General features: G+C 40.6%; 2 protein-coding genes across 3 annotated transcripts; one reads left to right on the forward strand and one right to left on the reverse strand.

Moving 5' to 3' along the window:
• Positions 1-512: 512 nt before the first annotated feature.
• plekhg6 (pleckstrin homology domain containing, family G (with RhoGef domain) member 6) lies at positions 513-16,459 on the forward strand. 2 transcript variants are annotated; one of them, XM_030392519.1, is made up of 15 exons: positions 513-695; positions 3,844-4,072; positions 4,895-5,029; positions 5,285-5,422; positions 6,306-6,401; positions 6,519-6,569; positions 6,862-7,011; positions 9,656-9,766; positions 10,575-10,724; positions 10,843-10,977; positions 11,357-11,476; positions 11,572-11,704; positions 11,798-11,913; positions 11,998-13,475; positions 15,769-16,459. In XM_030392519.1, exons 1-15 carry the CDS (start codon positions 676-678, stop codon positions 15,947-15,949), a joined length of 3,243 nt encoding a protein of 1,080 aa, XP_030248379.1. In that variant the 5' UTR covers positions 513-675; the 3' UTR covers positions 15,950-16,459. The 2 variants fall into 2 exon arrangements, with proteins under 2 accessions (XP_030248379.1, XP_030248378.1); XM_030392518.1 differs by lacking the exon at positions 513-695 and having other exon boundaries at positions 3,512-4,072.
• On the reverse strand, positions 16,456-19,562 carry lag3 (lymphocyte activating 3). The gene is made up of 8 exons (XM_030392520.1): positions 19,392-19,562; positions 19,171-19,291; positions 18,823-19,031; positions 18,234-18,464; positions 17,815-18,132; positions 17,465-17,722; positions 17,209-17,330; positions 16,456-16,826 (listed from the first exon to the last, which is right to left on the reverse strand). Exons 1-8 carry the CDS (start codon positions 19,438-19,440, stop codon positions 16,731-16,733), a joined length of 1,404 nt encoding a protein of 467 aa, XP_030248380.1. The 5' UTR covers positions 19,441-19,562; the 3' UTR covers positions 16,456-16,730.
• Between the last annotated feature and the right edge of the window lie 1,220 nt (positions 19,563-20,782).

Raw genomic sequence — 20,782 nt, forward strand, 5'->3', positions numbered from 1 at the left:
GTTTGCCTGGAGGCTCCAGACAGCGTCAGCATGTGGGGGTGTGGATGAAGCATAAATGTGAAAAAATAGTTGAGTGTTAATGAGGAGGTGAACATGTCCTTAACCTCAGCGATGCCGTCGGTCGGCATTCCAGCTCTGTAGCTTTAAACATTTAATCACATTTGTAACGACATTTGTCTCTGTAAATGTTTAACTGTCAAGTCTTTTCTGACCTGACCTTCTTTCTTTCCTGTATCTACATCCTCTGATCACATCCACTTGCCCATAACATCAGATTGTCATGGTCAATTTCACATGAATACTTCTCTTTCTGTCAAGTAATGAGCAAAAAAACAACCACTGATGTGCTACAAGACCCCCCCTTCCCCCTCTTAAAATGATTTCCTCTTGTTTGCTCAAGGTGATCAATAACCCCTTATTGACATGAAATGACAATGGATCCTCCTCAAAGAAAAAATCAGTCACCGCCTCCACTCCTCTAAGCACTTTTGCCTGCGACACATTAACCAGCCCTGAGCACTGATTTGTTGGCTGCAGAATCCAGTTGTTCCCGTCGGGCCAGTTGCAGAGGGCAGGGGTGCAGGTGAAAGGAAGAGAGGGAGGGACCGAATACAGACAGAGAAGCAAAGAGGAGGAGAAAACTAACAGAAACCAAAGATGACTGGGTGAAACAAAATGGATCCGAGCAAGCCCAGGTAAAGTTCTATAATTGTATCTATTCAAAAGGAACTGCTGGGAAGGTGAGGAGGCGAGGGTGCAGGATATTTAAGAGGAACATTTTACCTCATGTCTTCATTACAGTAAGTTACTTGCTCTGGGATCCACGGACTGTCCTGTGTGTGCTGTCTTTTTAATTTACTGAGGCTATAAAACTACCTGGAGGCCTGTTTTTACTGACCCATTATCAATTTTAAGTGAGTGTTACAACTGCTGTATAATCTACCGTCTGTCGTGTGTTTCCGTGGGACAGACAGTGATTGTAAACAGGTATGACACCGTGATGAAAACGCTTGCGTCAGACCTTTGAAGTTTGACAACATAGGCTGAGCAGATTAGTGCAGCGTACCTGTCGGCAGTGTGTTTGCTTTTGGTGTAACCTCTAATAACTGATTAAAAAGGGATCATGAGCACCAGTCACTGCAGTAATCTAACACCACACTTAAAAAATGTCAGTTCTCTAGCAGCAATATCAGAAAGAGGTCAAACATTTCGAGAATATACATATTTCTATTTGCTGTAACTTAAATCTGCAGCAGGACGTTCTTCAAGTTACAACAGTGTTGGATTTGTGGGAACTGATGTCAGATGAGTCCCGGAGTTACCCTTTGACCCGCACGGCGGTGTAACTGGAGCTGTAGCCGTGTGAAACTGTTGGTGTCCTGTTAAATAAGTGTCACTGTCTGTGAGACGCAACAGTAATGAATTCTGTTTCTCTGACAGCCCGGTTGCCTGACTGACTTCTGGTATTTAGTCAGTATGTCTGTCACGGTCTTGAGAAAGCAATAGTTTCCCAGAGGAAAATTTTACTGCTCAAAGCTTGCTCCTTTATGGCTATGGAACCATAAAGGAGCTCAATGAGAGTTCTCATTTCAGTCTCGTTGTTGTCTTTTTTGGTCTCAAACATTTCTCATTTGTTACTCCTAAAATTCCTTAGGAGCAATAGGTGAGACTTGACACTTTACCGCTTAAACCTTGCTCCTTTCCAGCACTGGGGAGACATTCTGAATCTTCATTGAGAGCTTGATGAGATCTCCTTTGAAACTTACAGGGAGCCCAAGTTGAGATTTTTTGCACCTGTTTCTCAGGAGAAACAATTGAGAAACAGGAGAAATCTGCCACAGCCTCACTTTGGTCTCACATGGAACTCATAGTTGTCTAGGAGAAATGAATGAGACACTACTGAGATCTCTTTTCCAATTTTCGTTTCCTCTGGGTTACTTCTTCTTCATCTTCTTCTCAAGATGATATAATATCTGAATATACTGTGCTGTGCTATATGTGTTTTATAGATGATTTGCTGATGTTTTTTTTCTGTGACATAAACTCTATTATTTTGTTCTTTTGACTTTGAGTTCAGGATTCAGTTCAGTTGAGTTCAGTTCAGACTTTTATTGTCCCTCAAGAGGAAGCTTGATTTGCAGAAGTGGGAAAAAACAACGAACACAACGTACAAGAGAACATGGCACATCACAAAATCACTCAACCAGTGAAAAAGACCATGTGTCTGTTCCGTTATAAAGAATCAATCCAAGAACGTTCTAGGACGCAAGATAAATCTAAATGGTATAAGATCACAGGAGAAAATCACATTTTTGCCATACAAAAAAATATTGTAAGTAAGTGGATGAGTGGAGAAGTTCGGGCCATGTGGTAGAAGTGGGATAAAAAGTTGGGACAGGATGCCGTTTAGATCTGACCAAACAATTCTGAAGAATGACAAATGTTAAGTTCTGATTGCTTTTCTTAAATTTCCCAATACTAAAGAATAAGTTCAACAAAAAAATTGAAAATGTACTCATCATCTACTCACCCTAATGCTGATGGAAAGTCCGGGGAAGTTTTGTAGCCTACAAAACATTTGTGGAGCTTCACAGCAAAACTGTGTTGCAACTTTCTCTTAAACAACTGAAGTAGATGGGGGGGAAACAAATGGCTTCATACAGCTCGTCCAGCATAACCCAAGTCTCTGGAAGTCCCAAGATCCCAAATTGAATTCAAAGACATCATTTAAACCCTGGACATGCAGTCAGCCACTTTTAGAGAAGTGCACACAAACACTTTAAGCTCAGCAGCTACAAGGTCGTGAATAACGTTTTTACAAATCAAATTTAGACCTCAGGGCTTCCAGAGATTTGGATTACGGCAGGCGAGCTGTAAGGAGACATTTTATGTTTTTTTTATTAGTTGTTTACGAGAATGCTGAAACACTGTTATGTCACAGAGATGTTTCGTGGGCTACAAAAATTCCTCTGACTCTCAAAATCAAAATCAACTAAATGTTTTATCTGTTTAGCCAATAATCACAATCACATTGCCTCAGTGGGTTTTGCTATTGGTACAGTGAATAACAACCTCTGTCCTTTCCATCAGCTTGAGGGTCATTTTTGGGTGAATTTGACCTTTAATCAATAAATCAATAAAAAGCCTGAATAACCAGGCTTCGCATGTGCTCAGCGATCTGATGGTACCTCTCAGGTTTTCTGGCTCAGACACACAGACGAGAACCGTACAGTGCCCTTTTGTACATTTTAATTTGGACATTTTATGTTCACGGGATTGACATGTGAAAACTGAACCAAAACTGGGATTGTTTTAAAATGCAGTTGAAAAGGTTTTTTTTGTTTTGTTTACTGTTACTTGTATGATGATTTTATCGTAGCAATTTTTTGGTGCTATTTTCTTCTTAAGTTTTATGAATTTTAAAGTTAATCTAGTGCCGCTGCAATCTAGTTTAGGCAATACATGCTGTGGTGTGTTGTGCTGGTTCACTTGTCTCTATGAATATAAACATTAAACAATAAAAACAAAGAGGGAAAAAAATCTTTGGTTGAGCTGTTCACAACCAGTAGACACATGAAACAGCAGACATCCTTTATTTTGAAGGGTCAGAAGTCAAAAGGTTGGGAGCCACTGTCTTAAAAGATCACATCGTCTGTGTCTGTTTGTTTTTGTGGCATTTGTAAAGCTTTAGTAAATCGTTTAGGATGATAACAAAGCCAACAATGTCCCTCCATTCTGTGTTCCACCCTCATGGGAAGCCTCTTCTAATACCAACTCTTCACTCTCTGGTTCCCTTACACACCTTATTTTGGTAATGAGTAACCCCAGTGTGCTTGTCCTCAGCCTTTCCTCCAAAGCACCGCATGTAAACAACGGTGGGGGAAATGAGTCACTAATGGAAGAAACAATGGTGCCGTGGCGAGACGGCGTGGACGGGGACAGGCAGAGGGATGTGGACGCCAGACAGCCAGATGTTGTTGAAGGGAAGACAGCAGCTGCAGAGATCAACACTCACCGCAGGGGGTCAGCAGAGAAACAAGAGAAACGCCGGTTCAGTACGTTTGGCTATCAGGTGAGTGAAATGAAACAGAAGTGTCAGGGTGGCGGCTGCTTCCTGTTCTGACATCACAAGTGGTGAAATGGAACTAAGCACATTTACTCAACCATTGCGCTTAAATTTAGTTTTGATCCGCTTTACTTGAGTATTTCCAGGTTATGCTACTTTATTATACTACTCCACTTTTACTCCACTACTTTCAGCTTGAGTTTTTCATTCTGCTAATATAAAGACTGATGCATTTTTCAGTGAGAGAATTCCTCTAATCAAGACATTTCAGTGTGGAATTTAGTTGTTTAAGTTGTATTTCTTTCCACGGAAGGGACCGAAAACCGGCCACTGTTTTATTAATATTTGAACCTCATTTTAACACAAATCAACTTTTTCTAATCACCTTTTTTATGATTCTAGTGCTGCGACAGTCCCTTACTACTCACTGGGTTAAACAGGTTGAAATACTCTCACTGCTCTGCAAAAAAAGCTCTTAGTATCCTTATAGACATTAATTAGTATATTTTACTGACCCACACATGAAAAAAATATGAGCATAGGTAACTCACATGTGAAAATGTAAATCTCTTATGTGAAAATGTTCATTCAAATGGTAAAATGTCCAGTTCACATGCAACTTTATTTGCTGTTCACGTGTTACAACTTTAATTCTCATGTGAAAATATTGAATTTACATGTGAAACTGTGATTTGGCAGATTTTACATTTTTGTGTAAGGTTTTTGTGTATTATATTACTTATAATAGATTTTTTTACTGAGTATCAAATGTGCATGTTTGTAAGTCAACCTGAAACAGAAAGGCCTGACATAATTCTGTCTTTCCAGCGGCGGACGAAGCAGAAGGTCGTGACTGATTTTGCAACAGTGAGTAAGGGAACGTCTGCAGGGGCCAAACCCAGAGCTGCTCTGAGACAGGTCCTGTTCAGCCAGGGAGTGTCTGAGAAAAATCCAGCGTCTGAGGTATTATCCTGTCTCCTTCTCATCACACTAAATGCTGATATGCTCAAAAACAGATACAGACTTGCTCTAACTGTGTCCATGTAATCAACTGACTGAAACAACCCACAGCTGTTCTTGTTGTTATTCACATGAACAGTTAATGACCTTTTCAAAGGAATCAATGACTCAGATTTTCTTCTTTTTTTCTGTTTTTCTTTCCTTCCTATTCATCTGAATTCCTCTGTTTGTCCTGTCGGTTTTTTCACCAATTTTCAGGAACGTGGTCAGCTGGATGTGTTGAAGCAGGATCTGGGGAGTTACGCTGTGCCAGTCAGTCTGAAGTGGATGTGGAAGGAGGAAAGTCTGGGAACGACGCTGGAGAAGAACTGGACAGAGATAGTGCACTCTCATTCTGTACGGGCCTGTAGAGTATAACTCTGACAGTATTAACATTTCTGTCACTGTCAACAAACCCCATGAAAAGACCAAAATCACCAATGACTTGATCATAACAGGCAGAACTAACAAGCAGTGGTGGATTGTAACTAAGTACATTTACTCACGTGTTCACTCAAGTATTTTGGCGGGCAATTATTGTACTTTTGACTTCACTATATTTATTTTATAACTTAAATTACTCCTATTTCATCTGTAATAGGATAAATAAAAACCCTGATTTCAATAATCAGAAAAATGCTGAATATTGATCCTATAACCGGCTAGGCATGAAAATAAATTTACTTTTACTCGAGTACTGTTTGTATAGGTGACTTTCACCGTTACCAAAGTAATGTTTTATCCCGACAGCATCTTTACTTTTACTCAAGCATGACTTTTGGGCACAACACCGCTAACAAAGTATTGTCTGTGTATCAAAAGCCTGATGTTCTGAAGTTCATTCCTCTGTGTCAAAGAGCTTTAATGTTTTCCAAATCTATAAAAGAAAAAAAACAGATCATTGAGCCACGCAGATGTACTTAATTATGACCAGTTTTTAAAAAATGTATGTGCATTGTAGGAATGAATGGGCTAAGGTCTCAGAGCTTCCCAACAAGCTAGGGAAGTGTAAAAATAATGAAAAGTGAAATAACACCAGCGGTGTTAAGTGATCAGATCTTTTTTCAAAAATATAAGTACTTTAAAATGTACATTCCACTACTTACAAGTGCTTTGTTTTTTCATTGGATTTGCTGAAGTTGAGACTTCTTCTGTACACATTTTGATAAATTCTTGATGCATCTCTGATAATCATCTTCCACTCTCTCGCCTCCTCCTCTGTTTTGTTTACATTTTTCAGACTATGACAAAGACGCAGAGGCACCAGCAGGAGGCGCTGTGGGAGTTTGTCCACACTGAGCTCAGCTACATCAACAAGCTCATTATCATAAAAGACGTATGTTCTCATTCTCTACCTGCTGACATTGTGTCATTTAATTTCTTCTCATATATGTCAGAGCTGACGCGGGATTTTCCACAGGATGTTTAACAAAGCTGTGTCTGCTTCTCACAGTTGGTTATGGCTGCTCTTGTCAACCTGCACCAACATGGATTTCTCCTGGAGGTCAGTGTGCAGAGCATGCAGCCTCATCTAGAGTGGAAAGACACAAACATGCATCACAACACACACTTCGTTCTAAAGGCCTATTTTCCACTGATCTGCATACCACTGACATACATCGACTGGCACGACAACAACAACATCCGCTAAGGCTCATACAGAATACAACACACAAGTGGAAAATAAAGCACAGCGACAGATTTCCATTGAGCGGATGGAAAATATTTAAAAGCAGGGGAGTTAAACTTTAACACTATGATCTTTTTTGTTTTGTTATGACTTCCTCCTGTGACAGGTGACCCCTGAGCTGCTTTTCTCCAACCTTCCCTCCATCCTCGCCGCACACCAGCTGTTCTGGCAGGAGGTGATTTATCCCATGTTGCACGAGGTCCGGAGGACAGGCATGCCCTTTGACCCCATGATGTTGGAGGCCGGCTGCCTGCAAGTATGAACACACTGTCTGCAAGATCACAAACACATTCAGAGGGTCGTTTATAGAATGTGACTATGTACTTTTATGCAAGTACTTTACTAACAAACAGTTCACGGGAGTATTTCAGTTTTTATGCCACTAAACGTATATTCCCCCATTACCCATACTATACTTACTACACCTTTTTTTTTTTTTTTTTTTACTCTTTACTCCACTAAATGTATCAGACAGCTAAAAGTACCAGTTTCATTGCAGTGTAAAGATTTCCAAGAACTTATTTGTTTGTGTAAATTATAATAGATTGCAAGAGTTTAAACAAAAAAATGACCCAACAGCATATAAAATAGTTAAAGAAAAAGCTCCAACTACAACCAGCTGCAACATCAAAATGCTGGTAACCAGTTAAATGATTAGAAATAATAGTCCAGCCAGTGCTGTAAAAAAAATACCCAGAAGTCCTGCTTGAGTGAAAATAAAGATATCGTGTTCGAGTATTACTTTGGTAAAGGTGACCCATACAAATAGTACGTAAGTAAAACTCTTTAAGTATCTGATATTAACTGTGATTAAGTATAAAAAAAATAATAGTTAAAGTAAATTGTATGTATATTAACATGTATACTGTATGCCAAGGATCAACTGATTACTTTTTATCCCATTGTTGATAAAATAAATGAATTAATTTTTCTTAACTTCGGCGCTGATGCAACACACAAAGTAACTAGTAACTCAAGCTATCTGCCCCCAAAATGATGTGGACCAGAAGAAGTACAATGAAGCAGAAAGAAGTACAATGAAGCAGAAGTTAAAGTCCTAAGAATTGTACACTTCATCACTAAGTCCAATAATATAACATGTAATCATTTAACAGAACAGAATGGGACATAATCACATAAAATCTATTGCACAAATAGCTCTTTTACTGTAAATATATTAATTAAAATATTCTGATAACAGTTACGCACTAGTCATTTTATTTTCTTGAATTCTCTTTTGACTGACCAAATAAATGAAACAACATCAGATAAACAGAGGGGCCTTCTTAACGTGTGTGGGAAAAAAAAGAAAAGAATTAACCTTAGTACGGGAATTATAGGTAAACAATATAATATATACACATTTTTAGGTGTGTTTGTGATGCATTATGGTATAATGGTATAATTATGGTATGGATTCTCAAAGTTATGAGTAATTCTTCTCCGTAATATGAATATCGCACATATCAACACTGGGTATTTTGTTGGTCAGCCACTTCTTAGAAATGTATTTCTTATAAGGCAATAAGATGAGAGATAAGAGCCGTGTTCTCAGTAAGTATTTATCATTCTTCCTACTTTCAAGTTCCATAAGCTTACTCATGCACATCAGCTCAAAATGAAAAATAAAAAGTTGTTTTGGATCTCAGTCCAAAATGGAGTCAGAGAGCTAGAGACGACTCCAAAAATGTGATTTGTTGACAGTCAATTAAAAGCGAACTCCACACTGTTACGCGTTGTACTCCTTTAACACTGCCAGACTCACAATGGAATTATTTTTTTCTGTGACACAGCAAAAACTGAGGTACAATCTTTTTGATCCCATGCATTTCTCAGCTTGTAAAACCCTGGCACTTGCATTACCCTCAATGCAACTTGACCGCTGACAGTACAGCTGGACAGCCAAGTGTTTTATATTAGAAGCAGCTCATGAAGCCTCACGCAAAGACGAGAAGCAGACAGCAGAGGTCTTGTGAGCCCAAGGGTTCCCACACCTCCATAAACATCTAATTCGATGACTCTTTGGGGACTTTCCAGACCAAATTAAAAAAGAATTCAAGGATCCAACACGGCATACTTTGAGACACGGATCAAGGTCAATTACTGTAACAATACTTAGAATTTTTATGATGAGAACCAGCAGGCTTTACAGAAGCTCACGGACAACAATTAAAGACAGACGCAGAAAGCGGAACGAAAAGTCTATTTACTAACGTTAAAGCAACATGACGTAACTTTATTACCGTAAAATAGCAGCTTCCCAATAATGTTGATGGTACAGTGTCTTGTAACAGGTTGAATGGTGTCTCTGTCTCAGCCACCCCTCCCCCCATCACTTGTTTCTGCTCTATGTAACTTGTGAGGCAGTGAGAGGGTAGGATCACAGCGTCACATACAAGTTTGTATTTAGCACTTACATTATGTCTTACACATTGTTACAGACCAGGGATTTGCAATCACAATGGCGGTGATGACAATTTCTACATAATACTGCTTTAAAAAAAAAAAAAAAAAAAAAAAAAAAAAAGAGCTTCAATTTCCATTCTTGCACAAAATATATAAATTCAGCATCTTTGACCAAAAATGTCAAGGCCTTAATCTTTTCTTGAAAAATTCACAAACGTTCACTGGATCCTCCACGACTCATTTGTTTTATATTTCAAGCTTGTTGTCTTCAGACATTGTCTCAAGTGACATCACTTCCTCAGTCTTACTCTGTGTCCCACAGTCCGGCTATGTCCACATATTTTTTAATCAGATTTTGCACATTCATGTCTAGAGCTTGACTACTTTTTCACATATGCTGTAGTTTCTGGTGGGGCACCCACTACATTTTCATCAATTGTTGATGGCAGGACTGATCTTATATGTTATATATCCTTTATTTTTTTTGTCCCCAGTTCCATCAGCGCTTTTCTTGTTACCAGCATTACTGTTGGGAGGAGGAAAACAATATGGAGTTCACACGCAGACAGATGGAGAACAACCAACATTTTCTCACGTTCGTCCAGGTACAAGGAGCAGCAGACACCCACAATCACGCACACAAACCCCATTATTACCATCCAGTACGCCTCAATGGAATTCACTGTAATGACTAAGTGTTGTATTATTAATGGTGGCACAGTGTGGTTTGTGATGCTTTCACATCCTTGTGGGTGAGCTGTCACAGTTCACAACTTTTCCCGCTAACGTCTTCTCCAGATGATTCAGACCTAGACAGCATTTTAAAAGGATTTCTTGTTCACAGAATTGAGGTCAAGACATTATCAGGAGTAGTGACTGCGCTTCTAAAACAGTTACATAAAAGCCTGGAAGACTGAAAGCCCCGTTTTCATCGAAACCTGGCACCCTACAGTGCTTGTGTAAAGACCCAGGGGCCAACCCCTGTAGAAATGTATTTACTTAACACCGGCTTTTTCACTTATGTCACACCCTCACACTTCAACCCGAGTGGGAGGTGATGTTTTTTTGTTTAACAACAAAGCAGACACATTTTACCAGGAAATGGTCCACGGTGGGCGTCAAGTGGTCTTCTCATCCGAATCAAACAAAAACACAAACAACTCACTTATACCCTGTGGGAGGTTTTGTTGTGGTAGATTTGCTCTACCATCAGTCAAACACTGTGGAGTTAAATAACGAAAGAGTGATTTCCTGGTTGATCAGGTCAATCCACTGACGTCCCTGAGGACAAACCTCTTGCTCTTCATACAACATCTGAGAAGCATAAACAAAATACATTTCTAAATCATCGTTTGGTTAAACTGACCGTCTATTAATTAAGACTTTGTCATATTTTTTCTCCTTTGCTTCCAGTGGGTGGAGACTCACCCTCAGTGTGACCGTATGCGTGTCGGGGACATGCAAGCCAAACCCCATCAGAGGATCACAAAGTACCCTCTACTGCTCAAGGCCGTGCTGAAAAACACCCAGGACGCTCATGTGGAACACACCATCAGAGGCATGGTGAGAAACTTTTCAATCTTGAAGAGCTTTGCCAATTGAAAGGATAACTTATATTACAAATTAAATGAGATCGTCTCAAGCGTTTCAGTTGTACCGTCTTCTTCTTGCTCCTCTCTAGTTATCCAGCGTGAACAGTTTTTTGGAGAGCATCAACGACTACCTGAGGCTGAAGGATGAGGAGCTCGCTCTCGACATCTCTGCTCTGAGGGTGGAGGGATACGAGGTGGAGGGAATAAACGAAGAGATTGACAAGGTAAAATATAATCCTTTTTCCTCTAGAGGCCGTATATTTTGTTTGAATGTAGAAGAAATACAAACTCACAAAGTTCTGTTTACTGTGCTGTATTCAATATGTAAAAAATGAACTATTCAAAATGAAGGAAATATAAGTTGGTTAGTTTAGTTATCATAAATCACTGGAATACATTAAAAACTGTTTTATCACGTAAAAAAAAAAATGTGATGCTTTATTTCTTCTTCTCGTCTTAATATCACACAGGATACCAGAGCTCATGCAAAATCTCAAGCTGTAATAATGATACTGAGCGTCATAGATTTCTACAAAGATAAACTATAACACTCAAATTCTTTTTTTCTACCTAACAATTACTCATGATGGATTTCCTTGACAGCATGTGAGAGAGGTCTGCCAGTTTGACCTGACGTGCCCCATCAGAGGAGTGGGTCCTGGAGTCGTACGTAAGCTGCTGCTGGAGGAGAACTTGAAGATTCGGGGGAGAAAAGACAGTAAGGTGAGTGGAGCCAGTGCACTCAGTTACTGCTCAGCTCAGTCACTGTTCAACTTTTTATCTTTCTTTTTTTCTGCCGCCCACATGGTGTGATGCAGCTGGAGGTGGTGGCACTACTCTTCTCAGATGTTCTTCTAGTGACCAAAGTCCAGAAGAAAGGAGAGCGCCTGAAAGTGGTTCGACCTCCTCTGGCCCTTGACAGAACGTTTTGTATAGCGCTGAAAGATGGCTGTGAGTAACACCTTGTTATGGTCATGTTAGGAGACAGCTGGATTCTGTGTACATATATAAAAGATCCCATAATGATGCCCGCCTTTCTCCAAGGTTCATTTGTTCTCGTGGAGGTGGGTGAGCTCCAGAGTGCCATGAATGTCTACATATTCGCAGCCAGCACCTCAGAGAGCTGCTCCACGTGGGTCTCCACCATCCACCAGGCACAGGTAAAAACTGATATACCTTACCAAAAGTTTTGAAATTATAGCAATCTAATAAGATACTCATACATTGCTGTTTTATGCTGTCAGGACACACTGAGGAGCTGGAAAGAGGAAGAGAACAAAAGACAACTGGAAAACTTGAGAATCCAGCAGCTGGAGGCCAAACCTGTTACAGATGCCAAGACAGACGATATGGAGACAGAAGAGCAACCTCTTACTCAGTCGGGAGAAGAGACTTTTGTGGATGAACTTACAAAGGAATTTATAATCCCCCAATCAATAAATGGGACGATGGCATCTAACGAAGCGGAGGAACCAAATCCTCCAGTTGATGCCACTAACACTGCTGGTGTTCCTTTTACGAACTCCTATTCCAACAACAACGATCGCAAATTAGAGCGAAAGAGCTTTGCTGGTCGGCGACAAGCAATCAGAGGATATGAATGGATAGAAATGGGAGTGAGAAGACAACAAATTGGGATCCATACAGAGGAAGAAGCTGAAACTCTCAGGATTAAAGAGCGATATGTGACCTGGAGCCACAGGCAATCTACCCCTAACCTGGATCATTTCGCTCTTAGTACCGCATCTGATCCATCACGATACAACACAACTGGACCACATGTGTTCCTACTAGGTGGATATCCAGATGTTGACTACCCAATTGATGAAGATAGTAGTTCACAACCTGCTAACCAACCAACAATATCCAGGGAGGGGCCTGAGAGAGGCTCAGATTCCCACTCTTTGAACCAGGACACAAGGAGAAATTCCATCTACAGCCAGTCTGGAGACATGGCAACATCTCAAGAGGCTTGGGGTTTCTCAAAAAAACTGAGGTCCCCTGGGTTACGCAGGAGGAGGCCTGTCAGCACCAATCAGGGACCCGGGACTCGGCACTTCTTTCAGAGCTCAGGACAGGGTTCCTCTCCATCCAACTCTGGCTCAGACGACAACACAAATATCAAGAGAAACTCTCTTCCCTCTGGCCAAAGCTCAGATTCACATCGGGTGCTGAAGCTGGGCTCCCTGAAGCCGAACCAGGGCATGTTTTGGAACAGGGAAGGTAGAGACTCTCCAGACCCCCAAACGATGTCTGAGTCTGAGCTGCCCGATTGGAACTTTTACAACAAAAGGCCCAAAATAAAAACCCAAAGGAGTGTGTCCAATCCTAACATCATCATTGAAGGAGACCATAGACTTCGTCTGCATGCAAATAGTCTTCAAACAATACCGCAAGCAAAGGATGCACGATTCACCGTCTCGGGACAGAATCCCAATGGACACACATCGCCTCTGGAGGGTCTTCTGGAAAGAGTCAATGGTAGAGTGAGGGACAGGGACGGAGTCATAAGAGACAAAAACTTGAAAACGACCAACTTGAGGTCAAGGTATCATTCTCCCTCCCCGTCATTTTCCACCACACCCTCACCACCGCCCAGTGATGGAGACAGAGACACAGAGTGGGAAGAGGAAGTGGCGCTGATGCGACGCAGAGCTCTCACAGTGAGTGGAGGATGGAAGGAGCAGCTGGTGGATGGAGAGGAAGATGAAAAGAGGGACAGGTTAGTATGACGAAGTGTGCTTTACTTTCACATGTTAGTCATTGTTTGACTAATTAACAACTTGTTAACTAGGTGGGTAATGTGGGGAAAAAGCCTCTGGCCGCCCATTCACAGTGCAAAACAAGTCAAGAATACTAAAGCAGAAAACACAATCTGACACATTTCCAGATAGGCGGTCATTTGTTAAACAAGTGATGTACATACAACAATGAACACAAATACAGTAGGAAAGGAAGTGGTTATGAAAAGAAAGCTTCAAAAGATGAAACATGCAGGTAACACATGTCAAGTATTAAAATTGACGTGTGACTCAAAGGTGGAACATCCCTTTATCTTCCAAATCATGGTGTGACTTCAGCTTTCTCGGTCTCGGCATCTGAAAGCCACAGTTTTGCATGTAGAAGAAGTCCCCAGTTTTCAACACACGAAGAAACTTTACCTGTTTGTTTATTTACTTAGCCGTCACAGGCTGTGTGCCCCAGAACAGGCACATAACTGGATTGACAAAAGTAAGTAGAGCAAGTGAAGCTCTCGGAGGTGTGTGTGGTTTTATTTAATCTGGCGATCCGCACTCAAAAAAAGGAATTTGCCGAAAAACACTGTCTTCAGGAATTTGGATGTGTGATTTATTACAAGAGGCAGAATAATCTATTTGAAGTGCATTACTTTTATGTATGAGTACATGTATTGAATAATAAACACTTATTATGTTATGTATAAAGTTCCCGGTAACTTTATATGTAATGTGCATTTAGGGTGTATGCATAAGTTTGCATTAACTGTACGTGAACACTTATTAAATGTATTCACATTGAATCAATATGTTTGAGGAACTCAACTGTGATCCTTTACACTGAGCTTGTGCAATAAAATCAGATGGAAGATCTACATGGTATTAAAATACTTAAAGTCACTGCTTTAAGCAAGCAATCATTTATGGCTCTGCTGGCAGCAGGCTTGGCAGAACAAAGACATTTGACACAAATGTCTGAGAGAACATTTTATCTCCAGAAGGTCAGAAGTTAAATCCACTGTGACATTATAATATTTTGGTAAAAAATGTTCTACGCCAGATCTCAGGAACAGTAAATTCTAGTTCAAGTGTGAATACTTTAAGGCACAATTAACAAAGGTAACAATTCAGACAGAAGTTTACTTGTTTTACAAAACAGAACAAAAAACAACATGAGGAAAACAGTTCACAGAATAAAAGGCTGAACTAGGGTTGATTCAACATTTTGCTCTAGTGGGGTGCAGGATGCACTCTGACAAGAGCCCGGGTCCTCTTTTTACACTCTCTAGATGTTTTTTGAGATTCAAATAGTTTGTGTCATTTAGCCGATCCCCATTGTCAGAGTCTCCATTTACTGCCTTTGGTGCAGAACTTTTCATCGGCATCACAGATGTCTTGCTTCTCTCTTAAATAACAGACAGTTCAATTTCAAAATGCTCATAGTACTTTTCTCAGTTTGTTTTGCTCTTAGTGAGGACATATATTTTTAAACTGCAGTCAAATCTTTACTATTGAAATTAGTTTTCAGCGTCGAGTAGGCTCGTAATGGACAGACTGTGAGAATGGAAACTTAAAATTACCGTTTGTTCCATGTTTCTCACCTCAGAGTGCTTTGTGCCTGCGCGAGCCCTAATTTGCATGTTCTTCTGTTGTATCTCATGAAACATTTGTTCAAACTTTGTTTTTAAGTATTTTACACAAAAAACTCTAACAAACACTTTAACTGTTTCCTTGTTAAATGGCCAATTGTATTGCTTTCTACTGATTTCTACTTTACGATATATTTATCAAAGCATTATTTAATCTCTTTGTCCCTTTTTTCTCATAATCTTCCAATGTTGAATACCCTGGGTAATCATATTGAGCATGCAGGTGCTTCTTTTAGATATTTGATACTTTCTGGGACGGTAGACAACATTTAGGCCTTGCATTCATCATTATAATGTTGCATAGATGCAGAGATGGAGCCTAAAGACATACAGTATTTAATAGTAAAGTAAGAACTTACACAGTCAGAAAATCATTCACTTTGGTGCAGCTGTGGCTCAGGGGTAGAGCCATCGTCTTGTTATTGGAAGGTTGCTGGTTCTATTACCTTGGTCTGCATGTTGAAGTCTCCTTGGGCAACATACTGAACCCCCAAACTGCTCCTAATGTGCTTGTCGGCACCTTGCGTGGCAGCCGCCACTGTGTATGTATGTATGAATTACTGTAAGTTGCTTTGGATAAAAGCACCTGCTAAATGTAAATTTTGACCTTCTGTTTCCATCTGTCCTTCAGTGCTGTCTTTTCAGACGGTGTAAACGTGGACTGGTCTGGTTGGTGCTTTGATGATGACGAAGTCATGGATCATTTAGAACCCGAACATGAGGGGCTTCTGGAGGGCATCAGCCGATCTCTGGCCTCTTGGGACCTTCAAGGACATTCAGAGCATGAGGACGGAGAATGTAGTCAGGTGTAGCTCTGAGGCTGTACTCTAAAGTCCTGTAGTCACTCTTTGGATCCAGAACTAGACTGCCAATGAACCGAACAATGCAAACTTAAAATTCAGTGCATGAATTTGAACCGCAGAGACAAATTAATAAGGACAGAGGGACGGTTCATGAAAAACTGAAGCACACAGAAGGGGAAATGGACCTTTGCAAACAGAGTAAATTATACATCTTCACAGCACTTGACACAAATGTCTTCAATCTGAATCTATAAGCCACAAAAATCCTGTAATTAATGTAAAATAATGTATAATGAGTATTATTTCATCTAATAATACATAAACATGTGGTCAGTGTTATGTGTAAATATAATAAAATGTTATTTTTATAGATTAGAGTATATATTATTGATACATCGTTCCACAATATGGCCACCAATGGAGAGACGGACACTGTACATTTCTGTATATATTATTTATATCAGTCATTAGAAAGAGAGCTTGTGATTGTATATACTGTAATAAAAGAAACCAGATCTATTTCTGTTGAGTTTGCTTTATTTCAAAACATTTTATTCTCGGTAGTTACATATAGAAACAGATCCTCACGTACAGTAAAACAACGGTTACAACTCAGATTACAGGACAATACATTTCAACAACAGTGCTGCTACAACGTCTGCTCTGAAAATATTTACAAAACTTGTGCAAACAAAAGCCTCCGAACGTGTTGCAGGCATGAAGACGATGGATCTCACTTCAGTTTAGGGCTGTGAGATCTGTCCTGCGATGCCTCTGCTTCACCGTGTCTTTACTTTTTCTCTCGGTTCCGTTCTCTCTCCTCCCGCTCGTTGGAGGTGGTATGAACAATCGTCTCCAGCGCGGGGTACTGCAAGATCCTTTTCCTCTGTGGAAAGAAGAAAGATATGTAAAGTTGTTTAAATGAGCATCACCGCAAGTCGACTTCAAAATGTGATGTGTGAATTCACTCGTACATGTATATATAATTCATATTTTACATGTATTTTTTACATAACATTAGAAATCAGTTAATGAGATAAGATCATTTCACTCCATGAAAAACAAATGCAAAACATTTTCTTGATTGAAACACAAACTGTTCCCTTATATCAAGATTTTGCGAGACATTTGAAAACTGGAATCATCTCACACATCAGTCTTTGTTTTGTTTATTTCCCCCCCCAAAAAATGACAAAAATTGTATTTTAATCAAAATGAATTTCTAATATTTAATACAGGGTTAAATGGCTGTGAAGTGCAGGTCTTACCCTTTGGTGGTTCAGGTACATCTTGACCAAAACCAGCAGCAGAACGAGGAGGAGAATGCTGAGCCCGACCGTGGCAACGGTGTTATTTGAGACACTTGATGATTTTTTTCCACTCAGACCACCTGCGAGGAAAAACAACAATACCACAGTCAGATAAAGGCACAATATGATTCATAATATTATATTTACATAATTTTCTGCACAGGCATCAATCTGGTATGTTGATATAATTTGAGTATATTTATTCATAGCTTACCCATCAGATGAACATGGTGTGTTACATTTCCCAAAATGCCCTCCTCTCCGTAGAAACGACATGTCCATTCGCCCTGGTTCTCCTCCGACACCTTGTCTAAGCTTAGAGTCTTCCCCTTCTGGATGGACTCAACTGACTGGGTGCCGTTGACGTCATAGACCACATGAACCCATTCGTAGTCGACGACTTCGCTTGTGTCGGTCAGCTGGCAGGTCAGTGTCAAGGAGTCTCTTTTCTTTGACAGGGTGCTGCTGTCAACTGAGAGAAAAACAGGACAGATACATTTAGAATAAATTTTTTTCTAAAAAACAGCTGAAACTCGAGCTTTAACTGAATCTGTGGAAGCTTACTTTTAGCAACAACAAGCTGCATGTTTCGAGTCAGCCAGTGTCCCTTTATGATCCCAGAGCATCTGTACGTGCCCTGGTCCTCAAACTCAACCTCTTTCAAAGTGGCAGAGTGATCCGAGGTGGGCTCAGAGGACGGCGAGGATGCAACAAAAGAAGCAGGGAGGCGATCAGGAGTGTGTATAAGAAGAGACCCAGGTTTGAGTTTCTCCAAGGCCGGCTTAGCTGGGAATAACCCAGGGGTGAACACACAAGGGAGCGTGATGGCAGATCCCACGGCAGCGTAGACTTTAGCATCGTCTTTGGATGGTTGGATGATTCCTGTGAGGGAAAGAGGAGGGTTTAGGAACAATTGTTGTGGAAAAAAGATGAACCAAACCGCTGAAGACATTTCAGTTTTCTGCATCTCCTTCGAATCTTACCCTTCACAGCCAGGGTTGCCGAAGCTCGCCCCTCTTTGCCCTCGTAGCCCACGACACAGGTCCAGTTTCCTGTCACTCTCACAGACGCCTTTACATTCACAACACTTTCAGCAGTCCGAAATGGCCTGTTGTTTAGCATCCACCGCACAGTGACTCCATGAGGCTCTGGAGTCACTTTACAGCCAATTGAAACGTCGCTCCCCAACATGGGCACCGACGGAGAAACAGACACTGTAAAGGATACAGGGAGGATGAGATTATTGCCATGTATTAGAGCTGGTTTCATTCATCCCACATGCAGACACTTTGGGTTGGCAGCTCAGGATGGACACCAACCCGAAGCATCTGTCTTTTGAAGACATGGGGATGAGACTCACTTTTTTGCTTTAACTACTAAATAAACAAAGCCAAAAAATTCAATATTTTCACCAACTGGTTGGATACTCTGAGTCTCAGCATGCTCAATTGATGCTTTATCGATTTCATATAAAAGTATAAATCTTCTACAATGATTTAACAAAGAAAACCACCATTCAAGAATAAACAATAAATAAGTCGGGGGCTATAGAGCTTCATATGGTTTCCTTACCTTTAATGATTATGAGCATGATCCTGCTTTCAGTGACCCTGTGTTCGCCCACCACCCTGCAAGTGTAAATTCCACCGTCCTGCTCCGTCACGTTGTTTAGCTGCAGGCTGAAGTCGCCTCGTTCAAACTGGGAGTGGGGGCATTTTGCTCGTTGGGTCCAGCTAGAGCCCCGGTACTGCAGACCATTCTTTTCCTTTCTCCAAACAGTGCTGTGGAGGGAGGTGTCACAAACAATACAGTGTCATCAGTGTACAGATACAAGTCTTAAGTATTGACGGAAGAAAGTGAGGGTGTTCGGGGCTGGATACACAAAGCAAGGAGAGGCAGAAAAATAAACTTGTGTCTTACCCTTTGTTGACTTTGTTCCACATGATGGCAGGGGCTACTGTGGATGAAGAGCTGTATCTACAGGGCAGTAAAGCCTGAGAGCCTGCCTCAGCGAACACCTCCGTGTCTTGACATTGTGCCCCTGAGGAAGACAACACAAAACAATTAGCTTCAGAAACAAAAGCCTGCCAAAAATGTGCGTCTGATGAACTCTTAATTGCCAAAAGTTATCACAAATTTACCTGCTGTAAGAAAGGTAATCACACCGAAGATGAAACACTCCGACAGCATCTTTTTGTTGCTTTTGTTTTAGTAAAAACTTCACTTCAATCTCCCTCTCTTGAACTTCTATCGACTATGTTTTCTACCTCCTTAGGTCTGTCTTTCTCTCTGTCTGACGCACTCTCTGATGTGTTTTCGTGAATGGGGTTGATGAGTTATATATTGACAGGGGCGGAGGGGGAAGTGTGTCTGTTCTTCTGCCTGATCATGTGACTTCAGCTACAAGCAGGGCTTTGATGCGGTCGTTTTTTGTCAGCTTGGAAACTGTAACACAGATGTAAACAGGGAGACCCACTCCCCACCCACGGATTCTCTCTTAGTCGTTCTGGTTTGATCTTCATATCAAATACCCTACCAAAAAAATTTAACATTATTCAATTTGTAAGCCGCAGCATACGCAAGAAACACAGACGGTGCAGTAGCATCTACAGTAGGACAAACTGTGTTTGTACCTCAAAATGCAGTACATTTTTTGGAAATGGTTTTATCCAAAATAAGCAGTGTGTTAAAATTTTTCTTCATACTGCGCTGAATGCCAGTTGTTTACAAATCACTTCATCATCATTCACGGAAGCTCTAGTTGTTGCTTTGAAACCGAAATGGCAAAAGCGCAACGCCAAACCAATCCTCCTTCGTCACTGCCAGTCACCGCTGGTTAAGTCACAGCTCTCATCATAACCATCAGCAGCAGCACGGTGAGAATGAGGCCCTTCAGTAATATGGTATCCTGCTCTGGTGGATATTCATGAAAGTGAATCATACAGATCGTTCTCACTTCTCTGTTTTCCTTTTGCGTCAGTTCTTACAGCACCGAAACAGGCCTACACTGCCAGTCAAATGTTTGTTTAACAGCCGAGGTTTTAGCAGATATCACTGAGGGATTGTGGTTCATTGTAAAAATATTTAAAAAAAATAGGTTGAGTTTTATAGATTAACATTTATTTTATTTGATTTTACAACTTACAATCTGATTTTTGGATCGTTTACTGGCATAATGCCCATAAGTGCACTTCTAGTGAAGAAAACATGATGAAGTATCCTTTCTAGGTTGTTCCTCTTTCTAGGTTGTTCCTCTTATTTCACTGTGTGGTTATTGTCTCTGTGTATAATGCTGCTGCTACACCAGAATTTCCCAACTTGGGATCAATAAAATCTATCTATCTATCTATCTATCTATCTATCTATCTATCTATCTATCTATCTATCTATCTATCTATCTATCCTGTAGGATGTCCTTCCAGTGGAAAAAAGTAGTGAAATGCGCATGTCATGACTTTCTGCGTGCTAGTGCCCGACAATATACCTCTGGTTTTTTTGTCCCCCTTTTTAATTCTAGTTCAGTTCCTTTGTA

The sequence above is a fragment of the Sparus aurata genome, chromosome 17 (genome assembly GCF_900880675.1).
Source record: "Sparus aurata chromosome 17, fSpaAur1.1, whole genome shotgun sequence".
Lineage (NCBI taxonomy): Eukaryota > Metazoa > Chordata > Actinopteri > Spariformes > Sparidae > Sparus > Sparus aurata.